Genomic DNA, 19,390 nt, shown 5'->3' with positions numbered 1-19,390 from the left:
AAGAGAGTATTCTTATTTACAACATAAATGCCCATGTAAGAAGGACACAATAGAAGAAACGACACATATTTTACAAATGCAATTTGTATATTTTATTGGATTATTGTTACTTCCATTTTGTTCACTTTCTAGCGTATAACTTCTTCAATCCATGGAATAAAGTAGGAGATCTTCATATAAACCTCTGGATACCGGGGGTCTGTGCAGTTTTTAGGATGGGTGTATGCAGCTAATCCTTGTGTTTTATTACCACAGATAAGAGGACTCCCTGAATCACCCTGCAGGGAGAACCGGAGAATAAACATAAACTAATTATTTTAAGAATAAGATTTTATAAAGTTTGATTTTAAAAGATTTTAAATCCTACACATTACCTGGCAAAAAGCTTTCCTCCCATCAGAGGCAGTGCAGATCATGTTGTCTATGTCAAAATAGTGCTGCCAAAGTCTCTTGCACTCGGTGTTATTTTGTATCTTCAGCGTGACTTCTCGTAGAACACTTGATGCAGCGCTGTCCTGGTGTGTTCTGCCCCAGCCAGCGATTGAACATTTTGCCTTGTCTGGAATGTTTTCATTTTGTGTAGGAAGACCAATAGGCTTTACAGCTTCGCTCTTCTTGGGTTTGGACTTAAGCTGTAACAGATTAGTTAGTGTGTGAGATCAGAGCTAGTTTGCACTAAATGACCAGAAACAAATGTTTTGAATGTAAAAAAAAAAAAAGTACCTTCAATAGCATGATATCATTTAAACGTTCATTCTTCTTGTAACAAGGATGCTTGGTGTAATTCTGTACTTGGATTCTCTGCTGCTGCGGTTCATTTCGACTGATGTTGTGAGCTCCCAGGACCACTTCAAGCTTGTCCTCTCTAGGGTGTTTAATTTTGCTAGTGACACGAATAACATACATCAGATTTTACTATATTTATTTACTTTATAATGTGACTACAAACTCAAAATCAGAATCATTCATTGGCATAGTCTTTAAAATTGTAAATAAAAAAAAACAACCTATAACATACTCTACACAGTGGGCTGCAGTCAGCACATAATCGTTTTTGATCAGCGTACCACCACACACATGGAAATTTTTTATCTGAACAGACACCATGTAGGGTCGGGAGTGTGGTTTTGTTTCATTTCCTCCAATAATACGACTCTCCATTCCTCCTGAGAAAAACAATATTGCTAATTAGCTATGATTTTAATATAGGAGCACATACTTATATATATATATGCATTTTTAATATTTAATATAAAATACATTACCACACAGCGGAAGGACAGAAAGTACAAGTAGAGAGATGCTGAAGAACATGTCTGTAGTACACCACACTAACAAAACTGTGCAACATGATTTTTCTTTTCTGTTACATTTGAACACACTTCCAATCATAACTCCTCCCCTTTAGGAACTTTCAAATCTCCTACACTTTTCTTCTAACATGGTGCACAGTGCATGCACATTTGTCGCTCACACACATTAGGAGTGCTTCTGGTGGCAGGTTGCCTAACAAAGAATAAAGATATTCTTTGTTAGGCAACAAAGATAATAGTGAAATTTAGCTGTAGCCTTCCCAACATTGGGGCAAACCAGGGTGCGTTTCCTCAAGTGTTTAAGTACTTTAATTTTAAAAATAGAAATGTGTTTCCGAAAATGCCTAATGTGTAATGTAATACATAACCTGACTATAAGTACTTCTTCATTTGGTGATTTCACATTTATCCATGTATTTACTTGACTGATTAATCATTTATGAAAATATATAGGGGGAACTGGTCGGCTGTGCTCATGTGGTGAAGATGCAGAAAATGCATGGAATCTTGTTTTAAAAGTGAAGACATGTTTGAAATAATTTAATCTTTTACAAACGTGTGGTTTGCTTTAATGCTGCTGTTCCTTTAAATATGAACCCATCTCCATCTTAGTGATGACATGCTGATTTAAGATTGAGACCTTGGCCCTCTGTGATTTGGTGCAGGAGGGGTTGATAAGAGGAACAAGAAGAAATTTTCCTCCATAACCCCACATAGTCATTAACAGCTCTCCAAAAAAAAAAAAAAAAAAAACCTGAAAAAGACAAATCTATCTTTAAGAAGATATCACTGAAATCACCATGCAAAAAAGCATTTTAGGGAGCAAAATAACTTCAAAGCAAAAAAAAAATGTTGTTTCATTCTGATGTCTCAGATTATACAGAAGTATTCCAGCAGAAACTCGATTTAGATGAGAGTGTGTTGTGTTTTTTTGTGTGATAACCAGGCTCTGTTACCTGTATAACCTGCAGTTACACATGCAGTATTTTAATTTTAACAGCTTCACAAACTTTATTGATACAATTCTGTGCTGGTTTTGAATACCAAAAAGCTATTTTTATATATAATTTAAAGTGGAAACATCCCCAGTCATTACATGTTTCCCAAGCAGACCACATGGGGCCTCCATGAGATCTCCAACTTAAAGCAGTGCTCCGGGATGTGTCAGACAGGTCAGAGGGGGTCTGGATCACTGGGAGCTCAGAAAAACCATGTGTAGCTCGACGGAGAGGAAGAAGAGAAGAGAAAACAGGTGACAGTGACATTATCTATAAGGTGAATGAATATTTAGTGCAGAGTGCAAGCAGGGACTACAGCAAGACTAACTATGACAGGATAACTAAACTGGAGAGCCAGAAGGAAACACAGACATGAGGGCTCCCTGAGATGTAAAGCAACCAGTCACTCCACTATCAACAAACCTAAATGATCAATGAGAGTGGGAAGACAGCATCCAAAATGACCAATTCACCATATACTTCCTTCAGATCATTTCACAAAAATGGTTGGCTAAATAAATAGTTTTTCAGTCTAAACTTAAACTGTCTTGAAAATTAATGGGATAGCTATTCCATAACTTTGGGGCTTGGCAGGAATAAGCTCTGCACTCTACTGTAGTTTTCATAATATACCGTACAGACAAGCAGCCTGCATCCTTTGATCAAAGTAGGTTTTGATCGTAAGATACTGCGTGTCATCAGCACAATAGTGGAAACTAATACCATGCTTACAAATTTTGTAACCCAGAGGAAGCACGTAAAGGGACAAGTGCAGAGTACAGTTCACCTCTCCCAAATGAAGCGGACAAGGAGGGACCGGGGCTAAATTATGTCGGTGACAACGGTCTTACTTACAAATAACGCACATTTCATTCAAAATATTATAAACACAGACCAATAATTAGCACTTTTTTCATTTATTTAATTGTGTGAAATAGCTAATAAAAATAGGTAATAAAAACGATTATGATGTGGAGGTGAATTGGTTTAGTCTTGACTTCTGGTCGTGAGTGACAGCGTTGGGGGAAATCTGTTGATTGTCGAATCGTCGATTACAAAGTAAACACAGCGATGGAGAGAAAAAGGCCAAAGCTGTCAGGTGCCCAATTTAGGAAAAAAAGAAAAGAAGATGAGGAGAAACGGGCAAAAGATAAAGGTATGTAACAATGTTCTCTCTGTATGATTAAGGTATTCATGTCATTATCTTAATTAGTGGTATAACGTTAACTCTTACTGTAGGTTTGTTAGCCTTCTTGCTTATGATGCTTGATATGCGTACCATGCTAAAAAAACAGACACAATAAAAGCCTAATATACAAACCATCACAGAAATTCAAATGGTTTCTATTAAATACCATTATGAGCCATTAACTTTTTTTCAGTAAAACTATTACAAAATTCCTTATTGTTGTGTGTTTTGGACACTTTTGCAGTAGGATTTCCCCACCAATAGAATCCATCATATACCAGCAGACATTGTTATACTTACCATTAAAACCAATACAATTCCCATTATAACAATTAAATCCAATACAATTTCTATTATTTTTGGGCAGGGTTCTATTGTTTTTTCAGCAGTGTATACAACATGAGATCTAATTAAATTTAACCACAAAATTATGCTTTGCAACAAAACTGTTGCAAATACAGGTATTTATTTCCATTGGTTATGTTAATGTTGGCTATAACTCAATGTATTTACAATATATTTACAATATACTGTACATACAGTAGCCAGTGTAATTTACATCTGTGTAGATAGTTTAAAAGACATTTTCCATTTGCTATAACTCTGTTAGATAACAAAGCATATAATTTGAGGCAGTAAATTAACCAAGGAGCTAATTGTTCCTCCCTTAGATTATATTAGATTAGATTAATGAGCATGTTAGGGCATGTTTATTTAAATTTGCAATTTTTAAGTAATAATAATGAGTAATATTGTAGACAACAGTCTTTTGATGTCAATTTCAACTGCGTCCTGTTTCAGGGACTATATATGTATATTATTCTTAAAATATTTTAATATTTTATGAGTAGGTTAATAATTTTTTGCCAAAATTGGTATGTTGCGGAACGACATGTAATATTACAACAATAAAACGTGTTTTAAAAGATTTGTCAGTTTTTTTTTTTTTTTTTGGTTGGGGGGGGGGGGGGGGGGGGTTGGGGTTTGGGGGTAGGTGGCTTGGGGCGCCAGGAGGGAGTCTCGTCCAGGGAGCAATACAGTGTAGAACCGCCACTGGCTGTTTCCTTAACATTAACTATATTTTCTAACCCGTGAGGGAGAATATTATGATCAATGTTGTCAAAAGCTGCACTACAGTCAAGCAACACACAACCCCACATCTCTGCTCTCTGACTTCCTGTAACTGCTCGCATCAAATTCAAAACCCTGATGCTTGCCTACAAAACTAAAAATGTTACCTTTATATTCACTTTTACAACCTATTTACCACAACTGGTCAATCCTTCATCTACACAACACAACAAACTTTGAATTCACTTTACACACACACACACACACACACACACACACACACACACACACACACACACACACACACACACACACACTTTTTGGGGTCTAGTAATAGTATGACTAAGTTTACTAGGTCATAGCATACAAGTCAGTTACTGAAAAAACTGATGTGGGAGAGAGGAGGTGATGCAGGTATTGTGCTACAAATTTGCATCAATAGTGACTGATAGGAGTGATGCGAAACATGAGGCGACACTTTTTCTAAGGCAAAGTGCATCAGATCAAAAGCAGCTTAACGCCTACCAGTGCTTTAAGTCATGACTTTCCCCTAAAAGCCCAAACATTGTGGGCACTAGACTTAAGACAAACAATACAATACACTATGTACTTTCTATCCAGAAAGGAATCTGAGTTATAATTATTATTTTAAATAAATCTTTAAAACTGTGTAGATAATTCTGTGCTGATTCACAAGATTATACGTGATTTGATAAGTTGGTCTGATGCTCCATTCTCTCTTGTTTCTGCAGAGACCTGAGCTCAGCCTGTAATCACGCCTGCAGTGGTTTAATCCGAACAGAATCATAGCTGGAGTCTGTAAATGGGCATTCCTGTGCTGTGCTGATTTTTAGTCTTAAAACTACAGTGAAACCTTGGATTGCAAGGAACGCGGTTTGCGAGTGTTCCGCAAGATGAGCAAAAGTTTTTAATAAATTTTGATTTGAAAAACGAGTCTTGTTTATGAGTACAGAGTATCACGTAACACGCATGCGCTTCTTGTTTTGACGCCGAGCGTTACTTGATTACAACTGAGCCAACGTTTTATCTCTACCCTGTGCCGCGGAATTGTGGGTAATCGTCTCCCCTGATGGGTCTTAGTGCACGTCTCTCACTGTCAACATCCTTGTACGCGTGTACTGTTTACTATCACACTAAGATCACGTGTGTGTAAAACATATTTCATTTTGTGTTTGTAAGCATGTGTGTACAGTGCACATGGACTGTTTCTTATAACACATGTGTGCGCGCGTGTAAAGCAAAAGAAAGCGTCAATAGAAAGTAAAAAATCTATTTTCCCCCTCAGCCTCGTTATGTGTGTGCGCTAGTAAGGCGCAGGTCGGGTTGGGGCGGGTAAAGAAATTGTCACTTTATTTGCACTTTATTAACCCGCAGGAGAGTTAGGGCCCGCGAGTCATTAAAAACAAAATTCAATAAAAAATCCATGTATGTTGCATGCAATTCCCTATAGCCTATATTAAATATGTGGGAATATCTATTTTCATATTATATTAAGTTCTTTGATAAGGTTACGTCACGTGACAAGTCACGAAAGCGCCAAGCAGCTTCCGCTGCCAGTCACAACAAAAACAAAGAAATAAAAGTGAAGATGGAAGACGAGGTGCGGGGGAAATTGAGGTCGGGACTTTACATCATTAAAAGAAAAAAAGGTCAGGCTGCTAAATCTAATGTTTTAGCATCCTTTTTTTGCACAGCGAATGTAAAAACGCTAAATGAACATTTCTGTGTGATAAATTAAAAAAAATATTTCAGTGGTTATTTAGCGTAGGCTGTAAACTGTAGGCCTGCCCTATACATATCTAAAATAAAAAAAGTTGTTTAGCCTTAATTACAAACGCTGCTTTGTAAATGTTTAAAATGTGTATCATTATCTTGTTATTAATATGACCTGATTTATCGCTCATGTTCAATAATCATCTGCTGTTGCCAGTTTACAGGGCGATGTTTCCAAACACTTTCAGGCTGAAATAAAGGCTGTTTTCATTTGAATTACAATGCCTAGTATGTCTATTTAATGGTTGAGGGTGCGGGGCGGTGCGGGTTGTAAAAATAGATACAGTGGTGCGGGGCGGGCTGGGGCGGGCCGAATAATTTCATAAAAGCGGCATCCCTAGTGTCTCCTGAACTCCAAACTGAATGTCAGAATAGGAAAGAAAGGTGATTTAAGCAATTTTGAGCGTGGCATGGTTGTTGGTGCCAGATGGGCCGGTCTGAGTATTTCACAATCTGCTCAGTTACTGGGATTTTTCACGCGCAACCATTACTAGGGTTTACAAAGAATGGTGTGAAAAGGTAAAAACATCCAGTATGCGGCAGCCCTGTGGGCGAAAATGCCTTGTTAATGCTAGAGGTCAGAGGGGAATGGGCCGACTGATTCAAGCTGATAGAAGAGCAACATTGAGTGAAATAACCACTCGTTACAACCGAGGTATGCAGCAAAGCATTTGTGAAGCCACAACATGCACAACCAACCTTGAGGCGGATGGGCTACAACAGCAGAAGACCCCACCGGGTACCACTCATCTCCACTACAAATAGGAAAAAGAGGCTACAATTTGCACGAGCTCACCAAAATCTCGATTTCTGTTGAGACATTCAAATGGTAGAGTCAGAATTTGGCGTAAACAGAATAAGAACATGGATCCATCATGCCTTGTTACCACTGTGCAGGCTGGTGGTGGTGGTGTAATGGTGTGGGGGATGTTTTCTTGGCACACTTTAGGCCCCTTAGTGCCAATTGGGCATCGTTTACATGCCACGGGCTACCTGAGCATTGTTTCTGACCATGTCCATCCCTTTATGACCACCATGTACCCATCCTCTGATGGCTACTTCCAGCAGGATATTGCACCATTGTCACAAAGCTCGAATCATTTCAAATTGGTTTCTTGAACATGACAATGAGTTCACTGTACTAAAATGGCCCTAACCATCACCAGATCTCAACCCAGTAGAGCATCTTTGGGATGTGGTGGAACGGGAGCTTCGTGCCCTGGATGTGCGTTCCACAAATCTCCATCAACTGCAAGATGCTATCCTATTAATATGGGCCAACATTTCTAAAGAATGGTTTCAGCACCTTGTTGAATCAATGCCACGTAGAATTAAAGCAGTTCTGAAGGCAAAAGGGGGTCAAACACTGTATTAGTATGGTGTTCCTAATAATCCTTTAGGTGAGTGCATATATATATATATTTCAATTTTAAAATATCTAAATAGAGGAAACATGATGTATTACACCATGTTATAGTTAATTGTAATGGTTAAGTTGTGATGTAATGTGTCTCTCGAGAAACTAGGGAGAGTTAGTAAAAAAATTCAGTAAGATCTCTTCCATGGACTGTAGGTGAGTGGATATCTCCTACGAGGCTCTGCTATTAAAATTAAGACAAAGGGACGCAAGAATTAAGCACCTCTTTTCATGACAAGAGGCCAATGATGTATTATGCCATTGTAAACTTTTCATGTTCATGTTTGCATGTTCCTTGTATTTGTTCACTGTAAGTTCATGTACATGTTAGGGAGTAAATTGCTAATGCATTTGTAATATGTATTTACGAATACAGTTCTCACGGCGTGACAAAAAGATTCAAGCAATAAATTCCCGTTTTAAAGAACTGACCTGTGTCATGGTTGTTGTGAAAAGATTTACACAGATCTTTACAAATTTTATGTTTTTTTATGGATTAAAAAAATTAAAATAAAACCAAAATCGCAACGAACAAATCTATGTTTAAGAAGATATCGCCCAAATCACCATGCAAAGGCTGTATTTTAGAATGCACATGAGGTCGCAAAACAACTTTAAAGCAATTATTATACAAAAAGAAATTATACAAATTAATCTTACAGCTGGACAAATAGTTTTGTGCTGATTCACAAAAATATATTTGCATTGAAGTTGGGGGTGGCACAGTGGTGTAGTGGTTAGCATTGTCGGCTTGCACCTTGGGTCCCTGTTCGATTCTGGCCAGGCTCGATTCCAGTCTCTGTGTGCATGGAGTTTGCATGTTCTCCCCATGCTTCGTGGGTTTCCTCCAGGTACTCCGGTTTCCTCCCACAGTCAAAAGACCTGCAGATTACACTAATTTGCATTTCCAAATTCCCTGTAGTGTGTGTGAATGAGCGTGTAAATGTGTGTATGTGTGTGTGCCCTGTGATGGATTGGTCCCTTGTCCAGGGTGTACAACACCTCGTGCCCCAAGCCTTTTGGGATAGGCTCCCCGCGACCCTGAATACAGGATAAAGCGGTATAGACAACTAGTGAGTGAATGATAAGTTGGCTGATGCATCAATCTTACCTGTTTCTGCAGAGACCCAAGCAGTGAGCAGTTTTCTCTGAACAGAATCATAGCCTCAGTTTGTAAATGATTATTCCTTTCTTTCTAAGCCTCAAAATTTATTATAAATATGTGAAACTCATGCATATGTTTTTTCCATTTTAATTTCTTTAACCGGCAACATTTTGTGTCTGTGTGTAGCTTTTTCCCCCTATTCCTCTGCATAAGACTTAAAAAAGCATAGTTTAATTTACCTTATTTTTGTAAGCGTAAGCCTTACTGGATAGCACTTATTGTGAGAGGTAGACAATAGAATGGAAGACACATGAGAGTATGCAAATGCAATGTAAATTTTATTGGATTGTGGTTACTTCAATTGTATTCACTTGCTATAACTTGTTTAATCCATTGAAGAAAGTAGGAGATCTTCATATACACCTCTGGATATTGACGGTTTAAGCAGTCATCAGGATAGGTATATGCAGCTAATCCTTGTAGTTTTTCTCCACAGATAAGAGGACTCCCTGAATCACCCTGCAGAGAAAACAAAAAAAATAAACATTCAAAAATTATTTTAACACTATGATTCACAAAAAAATTAAGTTTGATCTTAAAAGATTTTTATATCACATTGCTGTTAGAAATTTAAAGCTGTACAAATTATTTCTAATAACACAGTAGTTGCATTGAAGAAAAATCACAGGTTTATGAGTTGCTATTTAATAATAATACAGTAATAATAATAATAATAATAATAATAATAATAATAATATTAATAAAAATAATAATAATAATAATAAATGTATTGTCTGCAAATATATGTAATATATGAGGAATAAAACACTTTGCTTTTATTGGAAAATAATTAACTTTAAGATTGTAATAAAACCACATCATACCACTCATTGATCCTTTTTTTTAACAGCACATTCCATTGTGCTTTTATTTCTTTATTTATTATCTTGAGACTGATTCTCCTTATTAAAAGCTACATCGCAGTACCTGGCAAAAAGCTTCCCTCCCATCAGAGGCAGTGCAGATCATGTTGTCTGTGTCAAAATAATGGTCCCAATCTCTCTTGCACTTGGTGTTATTTTGTATCTTCAGCGTGACTTCTTTTAGTACACTTGATGCAGCGCTGTTCTGGTATGTCATACCCCAGCCAGCGATTGAACATTTCTCCTGATCTTGAATGTTTTCATTTTTTGAAGGAAGACCAATAGACTTTACAGCTTTGTTCTTCTTGGCTTTGGACTTCAGCTGTAACAGATTCATTAGATAGTGTTTGAGTGAGAGCTGGTTTGCACTAAATGACCAGAAACAAATGTTGTGAAATTAGAAAAAAGTACCTTCAATATCATGATATCATTTAAACGTTCATTGTTCTTGTAAAAAGGATGCTTGAAGTACTTCTGTACTTGGATTCTCTGCTGCTGGGGTTCTTTTTGACTGATATTGTGAGCTCCCAGGACCACTTCCAGCTTATCTTTTACAGGGTGTTTAATGTTGCTAGTAACCCACACAACATACATCAGATTTTACCATAGGTATTAAATTACTTTAAATTAAATTAAGTATGTAATTATATAATGTGACTATGCACTGATAATTTTAGAAAAGTGTCTATATTTGTGCAAAAGACACAAAGAACATACTCCACACAGTGGGCTGCAGTCAGCACATAATTGCTTTTGATGAGCATACCACCACACCTATGGGAATTGTTAATCTGAAAAGACACCATGTAGGGTCGCGAGTGTGGTGGTTTCACTTCATTTCCTCCAATAATACGGCCCTCCATTCCCCCTGAGGGGAAAAAAAACCAAAAATCAAACAAACAAAAATAGAAAAATATATAAAATACAGAATGCTAAGAAAATTATGTACCAAACAGTTTTAAACAACTTAAAAATGAAAAGGTATTTAATTTATATAAATATCTTATAATAATTATATAATATTTTAAATATCTAATACAGGATACATTACCACAGAATGGGAGGAGAGAAAGTACAAGGAGAGAGATGCTGAAGAACATGTCTGTAGTAAATCACACACACAGAGCTCTGCAACATGTTTCTCTTTTTTCCACTGTTAAATTTGAATAAACGTCCAATCAGAGCCCTTGAAGGCGTTGAAAGTTACCTCATTTTTGATGCACAGTGCATGCACCAGTGTCACTCAAACCCAGGGATCGTAAGGGAGGGTCATTCTAATGTGTCAGGTTATAAAGAAGAGTTATTTGCAGATACCAACCCGCAGTTACACACATGGTACATTTGGCCTCAATTTTTCTTTTCAACTGATACATTTTCTTTCTGTGAATAAGTGTTCTCAAACATGCAACAGGCTTGTGGCTTTTTTTTTCTGACTGTTAAACCCACAACCACTACATCTTTCCATCACATTTGAATTTGCATAGTTTAGTTTGAAATGAATTTATTTCATAAGACTCCTGTAAATAAAGCATAAATGACCACGTGAGAGGTATACAATATAATAAAAGACACATATTTCAAAATTGCAATGTATATATAATTGAATAGTGGATACTTCCATAGTGTTCACTCTCTATAACTTGTTTAATCCACATCAACAAGGTAGTTGATGTTCATATATGTTTGGATACTGGCGGTTTAAACAGGTTTTCATAAGAGTACTACTGGAATCACCCTGTAGAGAGACCAAGGGAATAAACATAAACATATTGTTCATGCTTTGACTCTAGAAAGTTCGAAAATTACAACATTTCAAAAGCTTTACAAATGGGTAATTAAATATCCCAAAAAATTGGGCTGTTTTGTTTTTAAATTCATGGAAAAAAGGATACAAAAAGCTTTTTGATAACTTTTTTCCTGATGTCTATGTAATTTTGTGTGATGTAGGTAAACTTTCATTCTGTTTAGTTCCTGGATTGTAGATGACAGATGACAGACAGAAAGCATTACAACTGAGTGATACGAAAACCCCACAGAATCTTGTGTTTTTAGTCCTGTATCATTATAAACTCAGTCCCGTGTGTGTTTAGTCCGCCTTGCATGTATAGTCCCGTGTGTGTTTAGTCCGCCTTGCATGAATAGTCCCGTGTGTGTTTAGTCCGCTATTCTGTTTAGTTTGTCTCGTCTGGTTTGTATCCCCTGTCTTTATTGTATTTGTTTGTGCAATCCCTTGTCAGTATATGTCTGTGTATTAATTGTTTATTGGTTCTGTTTATAGTATGCTCCAAAGTAAAGCCAACTTTCTTTGTTCTTGTTTGTTATTAAAAAAAGGCTTTGTTACACCTTATCCCCCTCTGCCTCTATGCCTTGCCACTCCATGCCCACAGTCCAACACCTAACATTACGTGACAATCATATGGTCATTGTATAAAATGTGTCAAATTTATAAAAGGCTCAGACTTAGCTTAATTAACTTAAAAACACTAAGGTAATATTTTTTCAAGCATCACGATTACTTGCTCAAATCAAATATTTTCTTATCAATCAATGATTTAGTTTAAAAATGTTGATTCTTATTTTTTTGTAATTTCTGCCATTTATATAGCTGTACAGTATATATACGGTATACACTGTGCAAAGCTTATTTGAGTAGCTGAATTAAAAAAATCTTAAAACTGAGTTTCCTCGTCACCTAAGACATTGAGCAGGAAGTTGGTTAGGCAAGAGGGCCGATTGAGGTGTGGAACAAAATGTTACCTTGATACTTACTTTTACAACATGTTTACCACAACTGGTCACTCTTTCCTGCATAGAACGCAGCAGATCTCACATTTCACACAGACACACACACACACACACGTAACAGGTCCTTTTGGGGTTTAGTGATCAGCTCAAAAAAAAGCTCAACGCCTACAACTGATTTATGTCATAACTTTCCCCTAAAAGTTTTTCCCTCCCACCTGCAATACTCGGTCGGTCTGTGGACTCGACACATAAAGCACTTCCGAGCAAACATTGGTCTGACTGAGACGTTGTGTCGCTGGCCAAAACAGTCGCTGTAGGACGTCATTAATTGGTAAAAATATGACACATTTCCTCAAAGACAGAACACACACAAGCCTCTGTATGGCTTTATCCAGAGGCACAAGGTATAAAAACATTGTGGGCTCTAGACTTAAGCCAAAAAGGATGATACAATGTTTTCCAACAAGGGATCTAAGTTCTTTTTTAAATTAATCTTAAAGCTGGGTAGATAATTCAATGCTGATATACAAGATTATATTTGTATTGATACGTTGCTCTGCTGTGTCATTCTCACGCGTTTCTGCGGAGACCCGAGCTCAGCCTGTAATCACACATGCAGTGGTTTTCTCTGAAGAGAATCATAGCCTTAGTCTGTGAATAATTAGCCTCAAAACTAATTGTAATTATATGAATAAGTTATAGCTCATGCTTATGTTTTAAGATCTTAGTGTTGCTAGATCAACATATCTCTCCACACTTACAGAAAATGACTAAAAATAATCACAGATTTTTATTTAATACCCCAGCAAAATTAACCAGAAATAAGACCAGTACAGAAATCTCCACATTACAGTTTTTTTTTACAATCGCTATGACAGTTTTATTAAACAAGTTTCCTAAACTCTTAACACGGTTAGCACAACATCCGTCTTTGTAGGCTATACAATTAACACATTTCTTGTTGCTTTGATACAAAATCCGTACAGTAAACACCAATTTATAATGCTTGAACTTCTTTTACACACAATAATTTATACAATTTATAAGTGCTTTCACACTGTATGTCAGAACAGGTAACATCATGTTCTAAACATAACTTATATAGGCTAAAGTCAAAGTAAACGGCTGTTCATATTGTAAATTATATTCCCTGTATTTTATTCCATTGCCAATGAGAAACAGCTTATTGCAGTTATGCAAATATATAAATCACAGCTGATACCCATCTAGGAACAACACTCAGGTGTTGAGGTTTTTCCAATCACATGATCATATGTTCTTGGGCTGATCTTGTGTGAAAAAGGAACTAGTAGAATATAGAGCAACACAAAAAAAAGAAAGAAAGAAAGAAAGAAAGAAAGAAAGCCTGCACAAGGAAGAGGAAGACGACTACCAGAACAATTGAGAGGAGTGGGGCAAGGTAGAGGGAGAGGAGTTAGAATGCGTGATGGCGCGCAAACAAAGACCAGAGCTAGGTTAACTGATAAAATAAGAGCTACTATCATCGTCATAAACCACGGGCTATCATACAGAGAGGCTGGTGAACGAGTACAGCCAAATCTCAGCCGGGACACAGTGGCATCCATTGTCCATATTTTCAGAGAAACCAACAGGTAGGATATTGCTTCTCCTACGGCAAAGTAGTAATTTTAAATAATTTAATAATGTGCGCCGCAATCTCTAACAACGGTGCACTCCTGAAAGACTGGTGCCAGAGGTAGAAAGGGACAGGTGGGAGACCACTTGCCAATATATGCCATCACATGGGACAATGTGGCATTCCACCATTCCTGTGCAGTCACAGCCTGGTTTGACGCCCGTCCAAGGATGATGTCCCATTTCTTTGCCCCTTACTCCCCTTTCCTCAACCCCATTGAGGAGTTTTTCTCAGCCTGGAGATGGAAGGTTTTTGACCATCGTCCACATGACCGTCCCACCTGGATGCAATGGATGCTGCAAGCCAAGACATTACAGCTGAACACAGCTGAAAAGATTCTTCACACGATGCCTTGCCAGAGAAGATATCAGGTGTGACGTGGATGCAAATAAAGTCTGTACTGCAGCAGTTCTGTGTCTGTATTTTTTTTTTACATAAACTGTACATTTTGTAAAGCTACTCTGAGATGGTCATTCACTTTTTGTATTGAATTTCTGCAAAAGAAACAAAATGCATGCATTTCCTAAACCCAGCAAAACACAAATGTAGAAAGGCTTCAAATATAAGGGCAGAACTGACACATAAAATAATGCAGTTTCTGTAATTTCAGCTGATGTTGGTGTTTTTTGTCAATGTGTTTTGATTGACTTAATGTTCCTGATGAGGGAGAACATGTGTTACTGATTTGAATAATTATATGATTTTAAAACATGTTTGCATTGTTTTGCTAGACGTAGTGTACTGTGGTAGTTTATTATTGTATTTTAAAAATTAGTTTTGGGGTTTAGTTTACAATGTGTGATTTTGAGCACGAAATTGACTGTTTTGCCAATTGTGTGTTTTAGGTGTGATGGTGGGTGAAGAGTTTAGGAAACATGTTAAATGTTTTGAAAAAACTGTCATAGCGATCATAAAAAATTGTAGGTCTCTCTTTGTCTCTTCCCCCTCTCCCCGGCCACCACTGTGACTCTATAACCCACCACCGCCATATCTCTGCAGACTTAGAACTGCATACTTTAGTTTCCATTTTTTTAAGTTTAAGTCTTACTAGATAGCAATTTTTTGTGTAAACTATGAGATTTGATTTTTTTTTTTCACTATTTTATCATAAATGCCCATGTGAAAGGTTGACAATAGGAAGGAAGACACATATTTTGCATATGGAATATGTATTTTATTGGATTGTGGTTACTGTACTTCTATTGTGCTCACTTGTTAGTAAATCACTTGTTCAATCCATGGAATAAAGTAGGAGATCTTCATATATACCTCTGGATACTCCTGGTTTAAGCAGTTTTTAGGATATGTATATACAGCTAATCCGTGTAGTTTTTTCCCGCAGATGAGAGGACCCCCTGAATCACCCTGCAGCAAAAACAAAAGAATAAACATAGATAGAATAAACACAAAACAATAAACTAAATTATTTTTACACTATGATTCTCTAATAATTGAATTTTGACCTTAAAATATTGTATATATTGTAGATTTTCTTTTCTATTGCCATTTTACTTCTTTTCTTTTCAGGTTACAAACAGTCTTGTAAACATTTCACTGCATATCATACGGTGTATGGGTGTATGTGTGACAAACTTTGAATTGAATTGAATTGAAAAGGTATTTTCAATATTTATATTAGGTATTTTTATATTAGATTTCTGTATAATATAAATTTCTTTTACACATAAAGTTTTCATTTTTTCAGCTCTGTTAGCTCTGACAGTAGTGCCAGCTGCACTGAAGAAAAATCACAGATTTATTTTAAAATATAAGATTTGTTGCTTTATAATAATAATAATAATAATAATAATAATACAAAATAAAAATATATACTACTACTACTACTACTACTAATAATAATAATAATAATTTTTATTATTATTGGCAAATCACTTTGATGAATGACTAATAAAACACTTTGCTTTTATTTGACAATCAGCTTTAAGATCCTTTTTCTTTAACAGCACATCCCATCATGTTTTTATTTCTTTACTTATTAAACTCGACACTGATTGCTTGACACTGATCGTTTTAATTAAATGCTACACCAAAGTACCTGGCAAAAAGCTTCCCTCCCATCAGAGGCAGTGCAGATCATGTTGTCTGTGTCAAAATAATGCTCCCAAAGTCTCTTGCACTCGGTGTTATTTTGTATCTTTAGCGTGACTTCTCTTAGTACACTTGATTCAGCGCTGTTCTGGTATGTCATACCCCAGCCAGCGATTGAACATTTCTCCTGGTCTTGAATGTTTACATTTTTTGAAGGAAGACCAATAAGCTTTACAGCTTTGTTCTCCTTGGCTTTGGGCTTCAGCTGTAACAGATTCATTAGATAGTGTTTGAGTGAGAGCTGGTTTGCACTAAATGACCAGAAACAAATGTTGTGAAATTAGAAAAAAGTACCTTCAATATCATGATATCATTTAAACGTTCATTGTTCTTGTAACAAGGATGCTTGAAGTACTTCTGTACTTGGATTCTCTGCTGCTGGGGTTCTTTTTGACTGATATTGTGAGCTCCCAGGACCACTTCCAGCTTCTGTTTTCCATGGTATTCAGTGTCACTAGTAACACGCATAACATTAATTAGATTTGATTATATTTGCTTACTAAATAATGTGAACACACACTGAAAATGCAAGCATAGTCTTTATACTTGTAGAAAAGCATTAAAACATACTCTACACAGTGGGCTGCAGTCAGCACGTAATCTCTTTTGAAGAGCATACCACCACACACATGTTTTTTGTTAATCTGAACAGACACCATGTAGGGTCGGGAGTGTGGTTTTGCTTCATTTCCTCCAATAATACGACTCTCCATTCCCCCTGAGAAAACAAACAAAAACAAGAAGCATAAAGTACAGAATGCTGAGAACACAATGCACCAATTACAGTTTTAAACAGTTAAAAAGCAAAAAAAAAAATTTTTATTTGTAGATAAATGTTTTAAATATCTAATATAGGATACATTACCACAGAACAGGAAGAGAGAAAGTAGGAGAAAGATGCTGAAGAACATGTCCGTCATATATCACACTTACAGAGCTCTGCAACATGATTCTTTTTTTTTCTTTGTTAGATTTGAACAAACATCCAATCACATCCTTTTAAGGGGTTGAAAGTTATCACATTGTGACCTCAGTTTTGATGCACAGTGCATGCACTAGGCAACCGCACCCAGGGATTTTAAGGGGGGTCTGAGGCAGCAGAAATGACACAAAACTACACTAGAGGTGAGTGGGAACAATCTGTGAAGACATTTCCTAGTAAGTTTGATTCTTCTCTTGCCTTAAATTTGTTTATTTTACTTTATTGATAGAAACATATGATATAGTTAAATCTAGAATTACTTCCACCTTAAAAAACACACCTTAGCTCCTCACTCTAATCTTTCTCTATTGCTACCCCCCCCCTTCAAAAACCCTTGAGAAGCCCAGTCGATACGACTTAACTTCCAGATATGAATAGTATTCTTTTAAATTGTGTAGCAAAATTATTGCCACACCTTAAAAACATTGTAAACTAATTCATTTTAGATTTTAAGAGAATTTTTAAACACTAATAGATGAAAGCAGTCCAAGAAAAAAAAAAAGGCAAAAAAACTAAAATGGAAAGGTGTACAGAGCTCTGCAACATGTGAATGTATGTATGTATGTATATATGTATGTATGTATGTATGTATGTATGTATGTATGTATGTATGTATGTATGTATGTGTGTGTGTGTGTGTGTATGTGTGTGCCAGTCCAGGACCTTTTTCTTTTTCTAAAAAAGAATCTTACACAATCTGATAGTGTGTGCCTAAATGCTTCATTTTCCATCACTACAGATTGTAGTGAAGATGGGCAGAGCTTTTTTCATCCTTTTCAGAAAGTAAAGACACTGCTGGGCTATCATGGTTATGAAGCTGGTCCTAAGGCTTCGTCTGGGATTCTCCACCAGTTGAACACCAAGGAATTTAGTGCTCCTGACAAACCGTATGAAGGAGCTGTTGATGTTCATTGGGAAATGTTCTTTCTGAAGTCCCCAAAAATGTCTTTATTTTTGTTTACATTCAAAGTCCTCATGCACTTTTACTTTGCAGAGTTTTGATTAAAACTGAGATGAAAGCACAAAATTAAGAAGAGCGCTGAAAGAAAGCAGGTCACTTTTTAAGCATTTGCGAACTGAAAACAGCAGTGGTTCAAGTTTAACCCAATTTTATGCAGGTCTTCAGGTGATACTTGTACAAGGTTTTCATTGAAATATTTTTCACATCATAATTAACCATACATTCTCAATTGGACAAGGCAAGTAAGCATTCTAGCACCCACTCTTTGTCTTTAGCAGCCATTAATGTGTAACCTGAGCAGAATGCAGTTTGGTGTTATCGTGCTGGAGAATACAGTGATGTCCCTGAAAAAGACACATATGTTGCTCCAAAAAGAACATATTTTTCTCCATTAATGGTGCCCTCACAGGCTTAAGACTTTCTTAAGCTTCAAGTTGCATTTGTAAATGTAGTGACAAATGGTGTAAAATAACAATCGTTTACCAAAATGTTTCAGAGATCACATCATAATATTCACTACAAAAGCATAATATACTCAGCAAAAAAATAAATGTCCATTTTTCAGGACTGTGTATTTCAACAATAATTAAAAAAAAATCAAATATCTTTACAGATCTTCATTGTAAAGGGTTTAAACAATGTTTTCCATCCATGTTCAATTAACTATAATCAATTAATTAACATGCACCTGTGGAATGGTCCTTAAGACCTTAACAGCTTACAAAAAGTAGGCATTTTAGGATTAAAAACGCAGGACACTAAAGAGACTTGTCTACCGACTGTGAAAAACACCCAAAGAAAGATGCCCAGGGTCCCTGCTCATCTGCGTGAACGTGCATTAGGCATGCTGCGGCAAGGCACGATAAATTGCCATGTCCACACTGTGAGACGCCTAAGACAGCGCTACAGGGAGACAGGAAGGACAGCTGATCATCCTCGCAGTGGAAGAACACGTGTAACAACACCTGCACAGGATCGTTACATCCGGATATCACACCTGCGTGACAGGTACAGGATGGCCACAACAACTGCCCGAGTCACACCAGGAACACACAATCCCTCCATCAGTGCTCAGACTGCTCGCAATAGGCAGTCCATGAGGAGGAGATGCACTGCAGTACTTCAA

General features: G+C 36.7%; 3 protein-coding genes across 3 annotated transcripts; all 3 read right to left on the bottom strand.

Annotated features, from left to right (window-relative positions):
* Positions 1 to 128: 128 nt before the first annotated feature.
* Positions 129 to 1,350, bottom strand: LOC128524511 (mast cell protease 1A-like). Its single transcript, XM_053497104.1, has 5 exons — positions 1,266 to 1,350; positions 1,019 to 1,166; positions 724 to 883; positions 375 to 632; positions 129 to 278 (listed from the first exon to the last, which is right to left on the bottom strand). Exons 1-5 carry the CDS (start codon positions 1,312 to 1,314, stop codon positions 129 to 131), a joined length of 765 nt encoding a protein of 254 aa, XP_053353079.1. The 5' UTR covers positions 1,315 to 1,350.
* A 7,894-nt stretch (positions 1,351 to 9,244) lies between these two features.
* LOC128524020 (granzyme B-like) lies at positions 9,245 to 11,022 on the bottom strand. Its single transcript, XM_053496286.1, has 5 exons — positions 10,862 to 11,022; positions 10,528 to 10,678; positions 10,222 to 10,381; positions 9,875 to 10,132; positions 9,245 to 9,406 (listed from the first exon to the last, which is right to left on the bottom strand). The coding sequence occupies exons 1-5, from the start codon at positions 10,908 to 10,910 to the stop codon at positions 9,245 to 9,247; spliced, it is 780 nt and encodes a 259-aa protein (XP_053352261.1). The 5' UTR covers positions 10,911 to 11,022.
* Positions 11,023 to 13,934: 2,912 nt separating this feature from the next.
* LOC128524388 (granzyme B-like) lies at positions 13,935 to 17,376 on the bottom strand. The gene is made up of 5 exons (XM_053496952.1): positions 17,187 to 17,376; positions 16,892 to 17,039; positions 16,616 to 16,775; positions 16,269 to 16,526; positions 13,935 to 15,577 (listed from the first exon to the last, which is right to left on the bottom strand). The coding sequence occupies exons 1-5, from the start codon at positions 17,239 to 17,241 to the stop codon at positions 15,428 to 15,430; spliced, it is 771 nt and encodes a 256-aa protein (XP_053352927.1). The 5' UTR covers positions 17,242 to 17,376; the 3' UTR covers positions 13,935 to 15,427.
* Between the last annotated feature and the right edge of the window lie 2,014 nt (positions 17,377 to 19,390).

Source organism: Clarias gariepinus, chromosome 5, assembly GCF_024256425.1.
Source record: "Clarias gariepinus isolate MV-2021 ecotype Netherlands chromosome 5, CGAR_prim_01v2, whole genome shotgun sequence".
Classification (NCBI taxonomy): domain Eukaryota; kingdom Metazoa; phylum Chordata; class Actinopteri; order Siluriformes; family Clariidae; genus Clarias; species Clarias gariepinus.
Note: the sequence above shows the minus strand (reverse complement) of the source record. Positions and strands in the feature narration are given on the sequence as shown.